At 33.8% G+C, this 20,378-nt stretch overlaps 2 protein-coding genes across 2 annotated transcripts in view; one reads left to right on the top strand and one right to left on the bottom strand.

The window, feature by feature from the left end:
- The window catches only part of Shrm (shroom), a 107,944-nt gene that overhangs the window by 66,748 nt on the left and 20,818 nt on the right, over window positions 1-20,378 (top strand). The window lies entirely within an intron of this gene.
- Window positions 438-3,621, bottom strand: LOC143922764 (uncharacterized). The gene is made up of 2 exons (XM_077446102.1): window positions 1,489-3,621; window positions 438-1,081 (listed from the first exon to the last, which is right to left on the bottom strand). The coding sequence occupies exons 1-2, from the start codon at window positions 1,522-1,524 to the stop codon at window positions 815-817; spliced, it is 303 nt and encodes a 100-aa protein (XP_077302228.1). The 5' UTR covers window positions 1,525-3,621; the 3' UTR covers window positions 438-814.

Consider the following 20,378-nt stretch of genomic DNA (forward strand, 5'->3'; position numbering starts at 1 on the left):
TCATGCACTTGCTGCTGTGCACTAGTAAATCCGCCGACGAAAGATATTTGAGTGGTTTGACAGCTGACCAAAGTTTGACGTTACTCTTGCAATGAATTTTATGCTCAAGAATATAACTGGTTGTGTTCAAATAACTAATTCATTGTTGAATTGATACGAAATAGACAATAATTAACAAGGTTAAATCCATTGTATAAGTTTTACAGCTACGTAAATCCGTATTATCTACATTTTTAGGTTAGGTAAGGTTACATTTTATTTTCTTCATTAATAATATGTTCTTCGATATATGTTATGTCTCATTCTTATAGTTTTTGGTTTAATCCGTCATAGGCCGAAAATATACTTTTTAAGAATGTCAACTTATTATTCCTTTCGTAAATATTTACTGCGTACGAATAGCTAGTGTATGAATTTACTAGTAAACGTGTTCATTCATTCTCCCGTATATCATGCTATTGGGTGATTTTGATAGTCAGTGTATATTTATTCAATTTTACACTTTTACTGTAACTTACACTCTCCGACGAAAGGGTCTCTCAGACTATATTCGTTGGAGGGAAGGTAGCCTCATGTTGAGGGCTTTAAGGATCGAATTCTTTGGCCTTAAATAATTACTGTAACCTATTATGTACATATATACATCAAAATGAAGGCGGCGCTTACAAACAAGCATATCAATCTTCATACGCGTTTGAGATTCGCGAAGAGATATGAAACGTGAACTCTGAAGACTATGATGATCAGCCGCATCGAAGCTTTTGAGATGTGGGTCTACAGGCGTATGCTGAAGATCCCGTGGACCAAAAAAATATCAAATGAAGCTGTCCTTGGCATGATGGGGAGAGGCAGAGAACTTGTTTCTGTCATCAAGCGGATAAAGATGGAGTACCTCGGACACATGATACGGGGTCCAAAATACGAATTTCTCCGTTTGATAACCACGGGGGAAAATAGAAGGTAAAAATGTATTGGCAGGAAAAAGTTGTCTTGGCTTCAAAACATGTGCATGTGGACCGATATGAGCGCCGAGGATCTGTTCCGAGCCGCTGAAGACCGATGCGGATATCTTCAAATAACACTGAGAAACAAAAAAAAATACCAGAGCGTAGACTAGCCAATCTTTACTAAGTTTGACCCACTGAATTCGAATATGATATTGATTTTTGTTGGTGGGTGATCGTTTACGAGATATGAGCGTTTAAAAAAATCCGCGATTTTTACAGTTTTTTGGCTTTTGCGGTCTTTAACTCAAAATTTAGGATTGTTACGCTCAAAGTGAGTATTGGAATCAATAGTCACATATTTTTCCTATTAATTGTTATATTTCATTGCTTTAAAATACTTCTAATTAATTGTCTAGCGAATTTTGAAAGTCAAAAATATATATTTTTTTACGGATTTCAGTGGGTCAAACTTAGTAAAGATTGGTTAGTCTCCGCTCTGGTAACTTAAAAACGTGATTTTTTGTTGCTCAGTGTAATCGACGAGGTGGTATCCAACGTCCTCATGTGGACAGGGCATTGAGAAGAAAAAGATGTATATACATATACTAACTTGAAGACGAAATACACCGAAAAAGTTGGGTAAACTAGTCTTGAGATATTGCAAGTTGTTGGAACGAGGTAGACCCCTAATAAAAACGTCGGAGCTACTGCTAGGAGAATATGGAAAAAAAGACAATGCAATTTTTGTTGTGTTGTCGCCTATTTTGCAGGAGGCGTCAACGGAAAATGAAAGCCCGGCATACACAAGGATGACTAAGGTTTTGGTCGCCTCTGGATTAATACGATTTACCGGTTTAAGTTAATTTTACTTACTTTAATTTAATTTAATTTTACTATTTTCTATTTTTGGTAGTACTAGGTACCCACATATGTGTGTGGATTATTATGTAAGGCAACACAATTTCACGTATCCGGAGATGCCTCTAGGTTTACGAAAAAAAAAACGTTTTTCATCTTTAATGAACCGTCGTTAGAGTCTGCAAACAGAATAAAAATGGTGGACGAGTGCCTCAGGCGACAACTTGCCCATACAAGCACACACACATGTAAAAAAAAAAAGTTACGGTGAAAATAATTATGCAATCAGTAAGTACTTAGTATCTAGCAGTCAGTGGTGGCTTGATGGCGAGAAAAAGCGAATAGATTGTTATCTGCGAAAATTAGTCATCGTTTTTAACGACGATCTTCTTTTTTTCATCGTACGTTTTTGAAGAACGGAAGCAAATTAGGCTTTTAAAGTGCTTTTGAAATAAATATAAAATACAAAACTATTTGTATTATACATTTTAATAGCTCGATTAGCTTTCTTATTTCGATCGAAAGATCTTGGCTTTAGCTTTACGTTGGATTCTTATACATACGTCTGCTGGTATATTTGGGCGATTCCAGAACATCTTCTGTGATGATTTTCCGATTCAGCAGCAGTTCCTTGCGAAATTTGCAACATCAAATACTCATCCTACCCATCAAAGCAATACCTATTTTTTTTATTTTCACTTTCCATTCAGTCTTCTCCAGAAGACAAGAATGCTAAAGCAACTACGATCTAAATCAATTATGCATTAAAAATAACAATCTTTTTACTTTCACCTTCAGTTGCTTTCAACTCATTTCAGTCCATTGGCCTTCAAATATTAAATAATATGAAAATGTGCCGTTGGTAGTTTTTTTTTAAATGTCTTACATCGAGGGTGCTCAACCTTTTTGAGGTTGAGAGCTTCTTTTCATCTAAATTTCCACGGCGATTGATTTTTAATTAGTAAGGATAGGCGATAGGCTTGAATGAGGGCAAACTACAAAGTTAGAGAGCCAAAAAAAGGTTCACCATAGTAATTGACATTGGTGAGCCCATTTTTGCACGCTGGCGTTGACTGTAGTAATTAGTAGATGTAGGATAGTCACAGTAAAAAAGGTTCGGCAAACCTTTAACAATGCATTTACAACCTTTGAACAATACGCGGCACCTTCTGGGTCCGGTTACTAGTAATTAGAATTATATAATTTTTAAGTTCTTTAAAGTTGAAAATATTCATTTTAAAAGGCAAAATTTAAAAATATTCATTTTATACATATGTAATTAACGTAATTTAAATAAATACGTGTATTTTTATAGATTAAATACATTAACCCACAAAAAATTGTTAATTATTAACACTATTGTCAATTACTATTGCCATGCAAAGCAAGGGAGTAAAAAAATAGATTGACAATAGTAATTAACAGTAGTGAACCATTTTTTGTGGTTTAAACCATACTGGCCACCTAAATCTGGTGATACTAAGCGGACAGGATTCTTAAATGCACAGAAAATGGTTCACAACTGTCAATAACTATTCTCCTACAAAGCAAGAGAGGAAAAAAGTTTGATAATAGTGAACCATTTTTTGTGGGCAGTGAAAACTTGACTGCCGCCCTTTATCTACTATTGTCCTACAAAGCAAGAGATCAAAAAAAGGTTGACAATGGTTAACCATTTTTTGTGCATTAAAGAACCTGGTCGCCGATTTCTGTTGATAAGAAATTGTAAATTTAATGAAGCTCATTAAAGTCAGTAAACCAATTTTTTTAAAAAGTCATTCGCTTTTTTAAATATAGGTCACATTATACTGTCTCTAAATAAAAAAAAAATGTTCTTAGGGCAATAATAACCATCGAAACCCAACAAAAACATATCCTTTGATGAACCACTTCATTGTGAACCAATAAATGTGTTTCAACTTTTTCCAAAATAATTCAACATTTTCTTTTCCGAAATGCTTTATATCTAATTGATTTAATTATTGTTTATATTTTATTTAAAAAAAATGGAAATCATTATTATTTTCTAAATTCACCTTGTCCTACGTCTTCTTTATATATGTAGTGCAATAATCTCCGTTAATTTTTTAGTTGACTTATCTATTTATGAAACGAGGGTCGTTTCAAGTTCACTTTGTTTTAATAAGTGGGACTTAAGAGTGGCCGGCGCCACAAAGACACTCTTGACGGGTTTCAGTGTTATTGACTAAACCTTCACCTACCTTTCTTTGCTCTCTTTGTCAGTTCACTGATTTTGCACTAGAACTTTTACTATATGTGTATCGGGATATTTATGACTTGGATGATTTTAAATGATAAAAAAACAATGCTTTCAGCGACACATTCCGCACTCCGGTGTTCTTATCGCGAATCGACGCATCTTGCTGCGATTTTTTCTTGTGAGAAATGGGAGCGTTCGCAATGTGGGACAATCAAAGTTCAATTTATTGTTTGAGGTTGAGATCAGACGGTCTGAGAGATGTTTATCCTGAGCGATGAGCTGCGAGCACACATGGAGTGGGTCGGAACTGCCGTGTGACCCAATTTTGGGAAAACGTCCGATCGTGACCCGGACTCTCTCGAAGATAGAAATTTGGTCAGAAATCGGACGATCGATAGAGCGAGTGCCCTTTTTTTCTACATCGTCGTTTTCTCTACAATGTGTTGAGTGTGTAAATAAGGTTGTTCTCGGAGCGAACAAAGCGACGACGCGGCACAAAAGAATCGAAAGGCGATCGGACAGTCCGAGATGACGAAACCGCTCATTAATTTGTTAAATTCCTAGAGCAAACAATGGCAAGATTGACCGAAAAATCACTTTGTCCCGTTTGGTGCTCTCCTCATGTATGTACATATGTAGGTCGCAAAATATCGCCATCCATTCGAACTTACATACGTATTCATGTTATTATATGTAGTCCAGCAGATACTATGTGTCGACGCTAGTACCGTTCTCATTTGTTCAGTTGTGGATTTCGGAGTTTAAGTTGAACGCCGATTTAACTGATGGTTCTGCTGTAACACAGTGTTCCGCAACCTTTTTGATATCGCGGACCCCTAAAAGTGTGTCCCAAGTTTCGTGGACCCTCGTGATGAAAATGTGTTATTAAAACCAATCTATTCAAAATTTAATATTTTTTCTCAAATCAAATCTATATACCTATCTTCTATCTCCATCTTCTAATACATAAATAATTTCGAAAGAGACTTTGTTAGTTTTTTTGGTTGGGAACATCCAACACAAGTCAAAGTCTCTATGACGGCGATTCGATTGGTTGAATATTAGTCTAATGGCCGGATCCAAAGCGCGCTGTTCATTGTTCAATTATTGTAAATGCTTTGTTAAAGGTTCGCCGAACCTCTTTTTTTGCACTCTATCTTTGTAAATAGAGCCAAACCGCCCCGATTCCTGGAAAAAGCACGCTCTCTATCCGCAGTCTAAATATTACAAATGAGGCGTTGTGGATATGAAAGGCGAACTCAACATAAGTTTTTATATGTAGTGTGTATTTTTTTTATTTATTTATCTTTTCAATAAAAAAACAGCGTTTTATATACGTATATGCATTCTTAAAATAATCTAATATATAATTTCGAAAGAGACTTTGTATGTATGTATGTAAGTATGTACATATGTATGTAAGTGTCTTTGGTTGGGAACTTCGAAAACAAAACAAAGTTTCTACGACGACGATTCGATTGCTTGAATATGATTTTTTTTCGATTCAAATAAATTTAAACAAATGAATATTTACTATTAGATTCGCCGTGTTTACGCTGTTTATATTACAAATACTGAGCGAAGCCGGGTAAAACAACTAATATATTATATAAATCAATCAATATTTGTCTGCCTGCCTGTGTCGTATGCGTTCCTATACCATTCAACCGATTGCGATGAAACTTATGTACATGAATTATTGTGTGCATGCCCGCGATGGTGTCTGTAAAAATAAATCGCCCAAAAACGGGAACGGGAAACAAAAAATATTGTGTATGCAAAAGCACTTCAATAAACAGAATAGTGGCATTGCAACTCATGGTTTAGCTAGTTTTATATAAATATGTACATATGTATATATAGGGATGTAAACATATTAAAAATAAAACATGTTTTCTAAATATTTTAATAAAATTAAAAATATATAAAAAACAATTTAAATATTTTAATTATCAACTTTATGATAATTAATCAATATCAAAAAGTATGTGTGATTTTGGTTCTTGAATATTTTTCGTTTTTAAATATAGTCGAACCAACCGATCTAGCATTCTACTTACATAAACTGTACCATGCTATCGCATTCACCCCCACACGACCCGCGATGGCCAATTACATTTCGTTTCAGTTTTGCATTGCATTTTGGTCAAGAAATATAACATTGTTCGGGCTTATAGCGGTCGGTAGCATTTCACTTTTATTTTTTGTTAGTTTTGAGTTCGTGTTTCGTATTTTGAAATATTTATATTAATAAAATTTTATTATAACATACGTAAGTTGTTAATATAATTAATTTATTTATGGAATACGTATATATTTTATATTAATGGAAATTTATATTTTTTAAAAGATAAAAGTAATTGTCAACGTCATGTTATGGACAGCAAAACTTAAAGTAATATTATTAAATACCTTGCATTGAATTATATTGTAATAATATTATTTATTTATTTTATTCTAAACAGACCATTGTGGCATAACAGGAATTCCTAAAGCGCCACAATGGTCAAAAAATATAACACAAAAAAAAACAAAATAACAATTAAACATAATTTTATACATAACGAAAATAATATACTCATCAATTATACATAAAAAAAAATACATTTGAACATAAACATAAACACATCCATACATAAACATAAAAAATAGCGTTAAATAATAACAGATAAAGTAAAAATATCAAATAAAAAATATAGCATAAGGAATGCCTTATATAGTTATATGTATAAGAAATACTTTTAAGAAAATAAATACGTGACTAGACTATTTACGATAAGTACTGTTTTACACCGTTTTTATGGATAGTAGTTACGTTTGTTTATTCCGTGAGATGAGCAAAAATTATTTCAGTTTTAAACGTATGTAATTACTTTAAAGTCGTAAATATAAGATAGTTTATAGGAGGTGTTAATATCGGTGTAAAATATACATTATAAGAAGACTAGGGAAATTGATTCGCAACGATACGTTACAAAATTATATTGTAATAATTTTATATAGTTAAATAAGAAATAATATTAAAAAATAAATAAATAACAATGTTACAACACATTGCACGAATGCGACAGCAAGCTCGGTTTTCTTCAAACAAACGGATCAACCATAAAACGTTTACTTTGACAATGTGTAGTATAAAATTTAAAGATTTGATTGGTTTTCGAGTTTATTACATATATTCCATTTCAGTGGGACTGTAAGCTGTGGTTGAAAGGCTTTGAAATGAACATCAAATATACGACTCCTATTGGTCAGAATAGCTAAGCCGGCCAATAGGAATCGCGTAATTGTCTCCCTTCTGCAAAAAGCTGCGAAATTTTATTTTATTTTATTTTTACGTATGTAGATATATACCGGGAAGGCTTGACAGGAAGACCCCAATGCGCCTTCCTGGACAATTAATTACAAACAACGCAGCATTTTATTATTACATAAATCACTGTATTTCCAGAAGCTGAAGAACACGAAATAACAATTAATTACAGAATTAATCCATTGAGGCATCAATGCATTTTAGATCTGTACATATTGTACATACAATAAATAGACAAGATCTGTGACAACAGGAAAGATGATTTTTTGCCAATTTTGAGGAACCGTTTCAACAATGATCAGATAAAATTGGCAAACTCTGATAAGAAACGATCGATTTGGAGTCACAAATACCCCCAAATCTAACCAGCAGTATAGCGGATCGAACCCACTGATCACTTGGTGCTAAACTTACACGCTACCAAAGAGGGCTGGACACCAGCGCCTTGTCCATACAAACGTATTAGACTTCTCCCTTCCTCAATTATGGCACTAGAGAAATTATTTTTTAATATGCTATGGATATCCACCATAGGCATGTTTCAATTTTTTTTATTTTTTTTATTACTTATTTTTTATAGGAGCTAGGACCCACCAAACATCTATAAAATCGCCTCGTTTTTACACCCACGAAAAGAGTCTAACATGCTAATTTAACGGTTTATTTAAAAAAAAAAATACAAAAATTGAAACACAGAAAATATCTTTCTCATACTGATGATGAATTTTTTTTAAAAATTGGTCCAGTTTCGGAGGGGAAAACTGGGGAATACAAAACCTCGATTTTGTCGATTTAAAATAGATATTATCGGGTCGAGGCGCAACTGTCACATTCACTCAATATATACATACATACATACATTCACTCCAATATATATATCGAAGAAAGGAACGGCAACAAAATTAAGGTTTTGGGTATGCAGCCCTCTTAATGGTAGCGTGAATTAAATATAGTTTGGTGATTTTGCATCCCGATCTTTCAGAATTAGGAGTTCGATTGTTCAAAAGCGAGCCACGTTTCTCAATTATTCTTTGATTATTACCAAAGTGAAGAAACGACCCTAGTTAATTATTTTTTCAGTATGCACATATGTAAATAAGAGGTTAGTAAAAATGCAAATGTTTCGTCGTTCGTGCGCAGTGCGTGTGTGTATTCATCGCATTTCTTCATCTCACCTTACATTATAATACTAATGTGTACGCATGATATATATGTGTATACACCTATTATACAAAAAAAAAAACACCAAACGCTTAGGTATGCTACCGTGACTCCTCTCAAACGATTAATACATCATCCGGTTATGTGCACTCATACATAATATGGTGAAATCGGTTACGTCTTTTGGATTTTTTAACGCGAAACTCGTATAACTTGTCCTCAGGTTCAATGCCGCGTCGGACAACTTTTGCGCAACTCCAAAACACACCTAAAAATATACACCTATCTTTTATTTTCCAATTCAATTACGTATTCCATATAATGATTTCATTATTATTATTTTTTTTCTGTTTTCGCATTCATTTTGGCTGCCCGAGGTGGTCGTCGATTAACGGTCTCGGATTAGTCTCAGGTAATTAAAAATCATCACTCGTTTGATTCTCTCGAGACTGGGTGCCATCAAATATTTCCATATTCAAATTTTAGCGCAACCCAGCGGAGTGTAATTGTTTGTATGATGATTTTGAGACATGACATGTCTGATTTAAGGCGTACTTTTGGATAATTAGACACTTTTATTATGTACATAGTTCGATGAATCATTTCGTAAATTTAATTTTAGGGAATAGAACAAGTTTCGGGATTGTGATGAGTTTGGGCTTGTCATATTTTGTATTTTGAAACATTCCAGTGCCGTTTTATATATGTACTTACAAACGGGTCTACGTGACGACACAGAATGTTAAATTACAGAAAACACAAATATCGGAAGGCAAAGATCGAAAATCGAAAGATCAAAAAAAAAAAAAGGTGCATGGTAAACGGTACATACTCACGTACATACTCACTTAATTTGCGTGAGCAGGATACAACAGGAACAAGAGGAACATGCTTTTCCTCCCGTATTCTGCGCGCGCACATTAATACGGGAGGACAAGCCCGTTCCTCTTGTTCCTGTTGTATCCTGCTCGCGCAAATTGAGTGAGTATGTACCGATTACCATGCACTATTTTATTTTGATCTTTCGACTTAAGATCTTTCGATTTTCAATCTTTGCCTCCCAATATTTGCGTTTTCTGTAATTTAACATTCTGTCTCGTCACGGAGACCGCTTACAAACATATGTCTGTAGCTTTTAATCATATAATTACACTGAGCAACAAAAAAACAAAAACATACCGGAGCGAATACCAAGTTTGACCCACTGAATTCGAATATGATGGTGATTTTTCTTCTTATTGAGATATGAGCGTTTAAAAAATGCGTAATTTTAACAACTTTTTGGCTTTTGTGGTCTTTAATTCAAAATCTAGTATTGGTGTGCCAAAAGTGAGTATTGGAATCAATTGTCGGATGTTTTTTCTAGTAAATGTGATTTTTTATTGCTTTTAACTGCTTATATTTAATTATCTAGCGAATTTTATAAGTCAAAAATATCCTTTTTTTCCGTATTTTCAATTAGAATTGTACCGTTTATATATCGATTTATTTTTCATTCAAAATATTTATTACAATCCGCCATTTTGACTTTTTATGAGCATCATTAAATAAAGCATTGTTTTCGTGAGAAATTAAGACCCTGCCGTAGCAAATTACATACATCATAATTTTACACTCATGCTTACCAAATGTTAATTATTTGATAATTTAAACAGATAATGGTTGGCAGTTTAAATTTATTTCAAAACTTTTTCCTTACAATGTGAAGTTGCCTATCATATTCGTGCTTTTTAAGGGCGCAAATACACAGAGTGGTACGCGATAGGTGCTTTTTTTTTTTAGATAGTTTTGCACATGTAAAAAGCACGATAGCACGCCTGATCTATGCCAGGCCAAAACTCACCCCCTGGAGTATTTTCAGTGATTTTTTTTCTTTGTATTGACAAAGGCTTTCGATAACGTTGATTCCCATATTTGAAGAATTATAGGATAAATCGTACGAATTAACAATTACGTAACACACGCCCATTCATAGATGGAGTTTACTTAGGCATGCCGTGCCGTACGATTCAGTGTGTCTGTTGCTTTTAAGCAGTGGAAAAGCAAAGAAGGCTATCTTCAAGTCAAAGCCTAGTTTGATACCCTCTGAAGTATTGAAATTCGGAATGATTTCGCATTCTGATATGTACTATCAGAATAGCAAACTATCCGAAAAGATTATGATAGATTTAATCACCAATGTCCGAGTCTGCATACATATGTACACGAGACAGAGAATGCTTCGAGTGCATTCTCGAATAGCTTTGACGCACGTGTGAGTGAGTACACGAGTTTTTAGCCAATCGGGGCCATTGTCTATGAGAATATTTAGTCCATTAATCATCGACTGCCATTAGGCGATCGCCTCGTTCAATTAAAAAATCCGCTGACCGCAATACGCAAACTTATTTGGTGTTTGGTATACACGGGCCAATAAAACGGCGGATAAAGATCACAGTCTCTCTTTGTTCTCGAGACAACAACTCCCAACAAGGACACCAAACTATACAAGTACTATAACTCCATATGTAACGAGTTCAAGTTCGGCCGTAAGACACCAGAAGGTGCATGGAAAATTGACAAAATAAAAATAACTTCATGTTTGTATATATGTTACAGTTGAAGGGTATTTTCAGTTATAATATATAATATTCCAACAGGCGTTTCAGGTCATTTATATTCGAATACAATTCAACTAGTAAATTATATCTCCACAAGCGCAGATACATTTTCAACAACGTGCGCCAGTCGTAATATAACCGTTAAGTTTGACAGCTCTGACATTTTTACGAATGCTTTAGAATTCAATTATGCGTTAATATTTGCTAGGTATTACGAATAAAGGTGGTGACTGCCGTATTATGATAACTCTAAGAATGTGTTGAAAACAAAAAAAAATGTGACTTTCCAACTCAATTTACTAGTCGAGTGACGTTTTCGCGAAAACCTAACCCCTCCATCATACTTATAGTTGAATTGTATTTTCAATTGAAATATTTTTTGACCAGTTGGGATGTAATTCGCCATATGAATCAACTTACGTGGGTTATACGGAATATATTCCAACTAGTCAAAATATATTACAACTGAAAATACACTTCAACTGTAACATATCCATCAGTGAGCTTTAAATTTTCACATAGCATGTACATAGTAAATTCTTTTCAAAATTGAAAGATATGTCTTTTTTTGTCTAGCTTTCTGTAGGAGAATTTGGTGGGTGAGGAGATTGACCTGGTACGGCGAATCATCGCATAATGATTGACGCATCTTTTCATTGAAAAAAAATTCTTCTGGGTCATAAATATCATGTTATAAATTGACTAACAAAAAAGTGATAATTTATCTGAATTTTTTTAGAGTAGTTATATATGTATATGTATATTTAGCTGAACTTGTCTATATATGTATTATATTATATGAAAAATGACCTATTGTTACACTAGAGTTCGTTCATGAACATACTAGTTTCATACACGAACTATTGGTTTTTGCTAACAGTCAAAAGCTATCTTCATATAGACTCATATAAGTGTCCCATGAAACTTTTAGCTGTCAAAACTTTTGAGCCGTCAAAATCTTTGAGATATCAAAACGCCAAGTATTTAAAAGGAAAATCCTATGGAAACTACATACACTACAACGTTGCTTTGATACCGGTTTCCGCTAATTACAAGCTTTTTATCATTTGGCCTCACCCTGTTAGTTGAGTGAAATTCCTACTAAATTATGTACATATGTTTGATTTTGAACCACTTCCACTCTTCAAATCGCTTTGATATCTTACTGACATAAGGAGTTAGCTAACATTGAAGTAAGTTAATGTCTCTGACATGAAGCTAGAGGAGTTTAATCATTAACCAATTCATTAAAAATTACATCGGAATTTTATGTCAGATTGAAGCGATGACAGCTAGCTTGTCCAAATACGCATTTCTACCACCCATTCACAATTCACAAGCTTAATAGTGAATAGTAAAGTTATAACTTATACATAGAGGATGGGACAATCGATTGAGAATACTTAAACTTATGCCCAATACTTTGTTCATGAAAAAACTAATCCGTTTGACAATGTGTTCTTTTATGTACACTATAACTGGCCAGATTGGTTCGTACATGTTCATGAACGAACGAAATGTACATTTGGATCATAACAGAGCTGTAATGTAACAATCTGTAACTCTACAAGCAGAGTTGCAGAGTTGCTCTACAAGCAGAGTTAGTTCAGTTAGTAAGTTCTGTAGTAAATAAATTTCTGTAGTACATAAAAAGTTCTGTAGTACATAAATACAGCAAATTATAATTCCTTGCTGTGATTAGTTCGCCGAATTCAGATTACAATACTCAGCCAATTCAAATTAAGGAAGTGCATATCTATTTCAATGCCTTGAATGGAAAATTAACTTTAATATAAATTCGAAAATATTTTACAAATAAATACACCGCATTCTGTACGTAATAAACGAATGGTGCAATCCCTTCGAAAGATTAATTAACGAATACGTTAATTACTCGCTACCATCAATCACGAAGACGTTAAACTTTTCACGATCGATGACGCAACTAGTCTAGAGCATTAAAGAACACCATAATTATAATGAGAATAATAAATCAATAATAACAAAATGAGCGCGAAAACGGATTCGACATTTGCAACGCGCGCGCGCGTTTTGAATACAGTACGTTTTCAATTACGGATCAATTAACATACGAAACGAATAAAAAATGGGAAATATGTACATACCAGAGATTGATTTGGTATATCTGGTATATATTGACCGTTTTCAAATATCTTGGCACCGTCTGTCATGACGAGAAAGTGTACCACAAGGTCGGGCACACGTCTAAAGGTGAACTATGATTGATTGCCGTGAACGCGTTCGAAAAAGTGCGGAAAATATACGTACATAAGTATGGGATATGTTGGTATATATATTTTTTTTGTATGCATATCCATTATATCTGCACCTCGTATAATGTAATCCATTATATGTATTATATATCCAGGGTGTAATTTTTCGTTAGACAAGTGTTGTTTTTGCTGCGTGATATCATCGACATTAAATATCGAGCTGAAAATTCACATGTCGTCGGCATACAACGAAAATTCATTAAGATTTGATGTTGCAAAATGATTTGCAACAGCGTTAAGAATGCCTAAGTGCAGTGTTGAAAAATGTACATTATGCCAAGTGACAGAATTATCATTTCGTTGCAAGATAAAAAATTAAGTGATTTTATATTAGGTTTGCACAAACGTGCAACGTAATTGTAATACATATAACGAGTACTATAATGCTTAATATTTTTATTAGCAAATTTAATTCCCATGAAAACGATTTTTTTTTATGATCAAAACATGTTTAATGGATTTTCATTGTAAACCCAATTTGGAGGAGGTAAAGTTTTGGTTCAATCATTTGGTCAAATAATGTGAAATGATAGTTTGCAGTGTTTATACCAGGTTGACACTAAGGATTGCATTTGGCGTCAAGTTTTATTGACCGGTTTACCGGTTTTTGTCGGTAAATGAAAAAAATTAATTCGGATGTGACCCATGACTTTATCTATGTGTTTGAAGAATATAAGAAGGTCACAAAACATAATCCGATAATTATACATACATACACGTTCACACACACACCGTTTATGATAAAATTTTCGATACAAATTGAGCGCAAATGTAGGGAAACTTACACAAGACAAAAGTTCTACTTCCGGCTGTCGGATTTTGTTTGAAATTTTTTTATTTCTTAAAATCAGTATAATTATTATACACATTAAATATCAAGAAAATAAAAATAATATTAAAGGTCAAAATAAAATAATCAAATATTGTTTAAAAAAAAATACTACTTCCGGTATACGAATTCTGACCAAAACCTTATCGGTTCTTAGTTAGTACATAGAGACTACAAATATAAATTTTCAGCTTGATACGCTCAGTGGTGTGGAAATACTTTTCTAAGAGGAAAAATCCCCCTTCCGGCTTATTAAATTTAGTGATTTTTTTATTATTTTCATTACATTAATGCAATAATTAATTGAATTCTTGAATTTTTTCGTGAAGAGCACACATGCGTAAGGCGTCAAAAAAAATAGTGGAAGAAAACTAGTGGTTGGCATATTATGATTTCGAGCAGAATGGTCACGAGTTCGAGACCCACTAGTGGCTGCTGGCCTTACCCTGGTTTATGACTCCAGGACGATCGACGATCGATCAGAGTTTGTCAATTTTTCTGGTTTTCATTGAAACGGTTACTGAAAAATTGGCATCTCCTTTGCTATCTCTCTTGCAAATCTCAATATATTTAGCGACTTAAGGTTCGCCGACTCGTATAATAAAACGCTACAAAAATTTCTCCAAACATATCTCTGTGGATGATGTTTGTATGAATTCGCATTTTATAAATGCTTGTGTAGATCGCAACGTTGCCACGTTACGAGTAACGTATGAACGACCAAACTAGCGGACTCGGTCTGAGTGCACTCGTATCGTGTCACACAGTACTACATTTTTTTTTAGTCTTTGAATGTTTCTTTATCTTAAAATATCATATTGCGTAACTTTTACATCCAAATCACATTTAAATTAAATTATTTAAATCATTTTTTGGAAAGGAGCATTTTTTCTGAAACCACTGAATGTATTGATCTGAAAATTCATTTCTATGAAGCATTTTTGCATCTCCATATTTATGCTTGCATCCCGACATATTAACGAGCTTTTCAATTACCATACATGCTAATTGCTTCCCTTGAAACCCCTTTAATTCAGATTAAATTTATATAAATTGCAATATTATATAAATTGAATCAAATATACATACATTGGGTTTGTACATATGTAATGCATTTACAAGAAGATTAAGTTATGGGTTGGCAACTTTCGTATATTTAAGCATAAAGACAAAACGCGCCATTGAATATGAATGGTTCTTCGCACTCAGTCTAACTACATATGTATTTTGGTCTTTGTAATAAAACGCGAAAATTTAACATTCAGTGAAGCACAACCGTGCACTTTTCGGAACGCAAGTCGAATTTGCACGACCGAAGAAACTGACCAGACCGGCCATACATATATGTATGTAATTCATGTGTAGTAAAAGCTCACGAAACGGACCATAATACGTACTCTCAAATGAAATATGTACAACTTGGTACAGTTCTCGAACAATACGTTTATGTTATGTAGTTGTCACCTGTCAACGACAATATTTTGATATATGTATTCGGCAACGTTGCACTTGGACAATCATTCACTATCGTAGTACTCTTTTATTGATCGTTGACATCGGCGAATTGTGAAGATGGGACCTTTGTTCCAATTCTGGTTGATTCAAGTCGAATGTATTGATTGCATTATGGTGTGCAATCATCATTTAAATAGATACAACATCCAAGGACGTGTTTTTCTCACGTGGCTTTAATAGCACTACTTACAAATATGATTTAAGTATATTTAGGAGTGTCTGTAGCGGGTGTTATGTGGGTGAATTTCATTTCCTACCCACATTAAACAGGCTGTAAATCAATGCATTGCGTGACGTTTGTTACCCCTTTACGTATATACGAAAAGTGGAATGAATGGGGAAGAATTTCATCGTCATTTACAGCCATTCACCATCCACTGCTGGATAAAGTACTCTCCAATATGCCTCTATTCGTCTTTGTTTTGTGCAACGCTCATCCATCTCACCCGAAACACTTTTTTATATACATATATTATTTTTATTTTATTTTAAAATAAATAAACTTCATGATAAGGGGATCGAAAGTGATGTCAATGTCTCTTGTCTTGTCAATCATCATGACCATCATCACCTACAGCCATTCACCATGCACTGCTGGATGAAGCCTTTCCACGCTTCCATTCGTTTCTGTTTTGCTTAAATTTTATTTTACATATATTACATACATAGGAAGACTTGACAGTACAATTAATAACAAACAATGCAGCATTTTATTATTACATAAATCACTGTATTTCCAGAAGCCGAAGAACTCGAAATAACAATTAATTAATTGATTACATAATTAATCCATTGAGACATCTATGGATTTTAGATTTGTACATAATTTTTACAAATTATACACACAATAAATACAGGAGATTTGTGACAACAGGAAAGATGATTTTTTGCCAATTTTGAGGAACCGTTTCAACAATGATCAGATAAAATTGACAAACTCTGATAAGAAACGATCGATTTGGAGTCACAAATACCCCCAAATCTAACCGGCAGTATGGCGGATCGAACCCACTGATCACTTGGTGCAAACATACACGCTATCATTAAGCTATACTGCTGGCTTCTCACATCCCACACATTTACCCTTCGGCCTTCCTTTTACCATTTTGCACTATCTTGGGTGCCATTGGTCCCGAGATAGGCCCATTTCCTTTTCCATCTCTTCACTCTGTACACTATGTACATATATCCACTTCCCTAGTCATACATCTCACCCACGTTTTCCGTTTTATGTCTTTCCTCGTTATGCCAAGCATACAGCGTTCCATACTTCTTTGAGTGCATTATCAATGACTAAGTTTCACATCCATAAGTCATCACTAGTCACCGGAGTCTGAGGGGGCCGTGTATTGTTCAAAGGTTGTAAATGCATTGTTAAAGGTTTGCCGAACAAAGGATAGCACTGTGACTATACTACCTCTAGTCATCACTAAAGAGCGGACCCAGAGCGCGCTGTTCATAGTTCACATGTTGTGAATGCATTGTTAAAGGTTTGCTGAACCTTTTTTACAAAGCATATACAATAATGGAACAATAGACGGCGCGCTTCCGGTCCTAGCTCTAGTCATCACTGGCAAAACACATTATTTGAAGATCTTTTTATTCAGGCAAAGTGGCATTTTTTATTATAAAATGGAATTCATTAAAATGGAGTCCATCCTAATTTCATACGTCTCTTTATTTCTTCTTCATTACTACCAGACATGTACATTATTTGTCCTAAATATACATAAGTATTGACTATTTCTACCATTTTATCATCTATTGAGATTTTCCTTCTATATTTGAATCTGTTTTCATCCATTTACATCCTCTCGGGTACCATTCTAGCACTTCTTCAGTCCACTTTTCGTCCATTCCTCCATCTACGTGACCCAACCATTGTCATTTCAATTTATCCATTCTACTACCGTGGCTGCCACTTGGGCTTTTTCGGGCATATTTTGGACGTAAACCTTTTAAGTATTATTTTAAAATAAAATTAACTTCTTTGCTGACAGCTAAATAATGTCTTGCTTAGAGAAAAAAGTATTTGTTTAAAAGTAATTTCATACAAAAACGGTCTCAACGAACGGACATTATATGAAGTATGAAGTATTAATTGCAGTTATTTATTTTCAAAATATTCCAGAACAATATCAATTTCTTGACTAGCATTCTTCCTTTATTAGTTGAAAAAAAATTATATTATAAAAAAAAAGATTTTTAAAAACACACCTCTTCTATAATTTGTATATAAAATTATTATTTTGAATAAAAATACCAATAATTTTATTTTACTACCGCCATCTTTGCTTAAAACTAAAAATGCATAGACGTCAGAAATTCAAATTTCAAACGCGTCTTACACGATATTTTTGCACCATCGTAATGGCGGAGGATCCATTTACTTATATTGATGACCAAAATGAGCAATATGGCAAAGTATGAAAACGATCGGATGAATTGTAATCGTAAGTGAAACGTAAAGGGGATATGTAAGTAATAATAATAAAAAAAGGTTAACGCCAAAAATAGAGAGCAGTAGTTGCCCGCGTGGCAACCACCTCCTCACCTACGTATTTCGTTTCCCATCTCTCCTCGTTATGTGAAGCATACAGCATTCCATACTTATGTGAGTGCTCGCAACGATTTAGTGTAACGTTGAAGTATTGTTCAATTCGTGTCGAGCAATTGCATAAATTATTCATCTACATAATTTTATATGTATGTATGTATGTATGTAGTAGTAAAAGAAAAGGAATAAAAGTTCTGGAATTTGCTGGGCTTTGAACCCGGGACTTAATAATACACGTTGATTATTCCGTTTTTTATAAGTTGCAGTTTAAATTGAAGGCTCTGTACGTCTACCCAATTTGCAATGAAGTACATACATACAAAGTCGTATTCGGTTTTTGGAAACCGACATCCGACCAGCATTTCGGTACACCGAGTGCCATCTAAGGTCATGCGCGTGCTTTGACTGCGTTTCGGCCGACTCTCCTCTTCCTCTTAGCATTTCTTGCACGCCTTTGATTTGCAATTTTTGTTGCGCCAAACAAAGAGAAAAAAACTGTACGGTCAGACCACAACCGTACGTACGTACGTACGGACAGACGATACACACAGTGTTTGCATATGCGATACATCGATCAGATTGGTAATTACCATTCATCCAGTCGAGATTAACCGGTTGTTACCCGAACGCGACCGCAACGGCTCGAGATGCTTTCGCTTTAGTCCGATTTGCTATATCTATACACAGTTGACCTAACTTCATAATATAGAACAGTGGCTCTCAACTTCGAGTCAAAACAATGCTCCTCCAACTTCATCCAAACTTCATGGTGTATTTCCGTCTGCAATCCTCCACAATTCTACACGAGAGAACAAATCCTTATGGAATCGTATAAAAGTATATCCTGATTGAATTAGTTTAGTTATGTAATGTGCTATTTAATCATATTATAGCTTTCATTCTTTTCCTTTTCATTTGTTTATTTTGTATTTACCTTTTTCATTTGTTTTATATTTGTAAATTTCAATTTCTTCTTATATTCTATTTTATAACCTTTTCCAAATATTTTAATACTATAGTTTAATTATGCAATGTTCTACATATTTTGTCATGCCTTTATTCTTTACTTTTTAATTTGTTTTCCTCATATTTATCTTTTTCATTTTTGTAAAAATCTATTATTGGACTCGGATGCTACATATATTATTTATTTACTATTTGTTTTTTTATACATATCTATGTACATCCTGTCTGTTGATTTTTCAATTAATAAAATAAAAATAAAAATAAAATAAAAAATAGTAGTGCAGTTTCGAGAAGTCCTAATTTTCAAAGGCGCTCAAAAAGAACTGGAATGTGGAATTCTATTGCGTTAGTTCTCCTTGAGCATCTTTGAAAGTTTGGATGTCTCGAGAGTGCAACTATCTCGAGGGCATTTTTCCGACCATCATCCTGATTACATATCTCGGTTATAACGATTTTGAGCAAGATTTCTATAATAAGTAATATAATTTCGAAAGAGACTTTGTACATATATACATACATATGTAAGACACAACCGATTTATTTAATTTTTCGATTCATAGGCGCCGATTTGATTTTTTCGATTCAAAGGATTCGAAGTCCCCGGGGGGGAAGGCTCCGGGGGCGAAGTCCTAGGGGGCGAAGCCTCTGGGGTCGAAGGCTCCGGGGGCGCAGGCGCCGGATTCTGGTGTATATATAATTTTGAAAGAGACAGTGTATATGTTTGTTTGTTCGTGACAGTCAATTTAATAAAAAAACAAATGAGTATTCAAATGAATTTATATTTGATTTTTGATTTTTAAATGCTTTTTATTATTACGAAATTATGTTCACAATACATCTTATATCTATTTTAATAGCTACTGATCTACTGATCATTTTCTATTTTACAATTTAATTTAATTTGGTTAGTAATCATAGTATTATATTATTCTAATGTTAATCTACAGCATAATAGGAAAAGGAGCTTAAAAACCTATTTACAATCCTTATAAATGTTCATAATACATCTAATACATAATATTAATTAGGGACTCTCTAAAATCGATGACCTAAAGCAGATAAATAAATTAATATAAAATAAAACTATTCAAATGAATTAATATTATACATACGAATA

This window comes from Arctopsyche grandis, chromosome 2 (genome assembly GCF_051622035.1).
Source record: "Arctopsyche grandis isolate Sample6627 chromosome 2, ASM5162203v2, whole genome shotgun sequence".
NCBI classification, from domain to species: domain Eukaryota; kingdom Metazoa; phylum Arthropoda; class Insecta; order Trichoptera; family Hydropsychidae; genus Arctopsyche; species Arctopsyche grandis.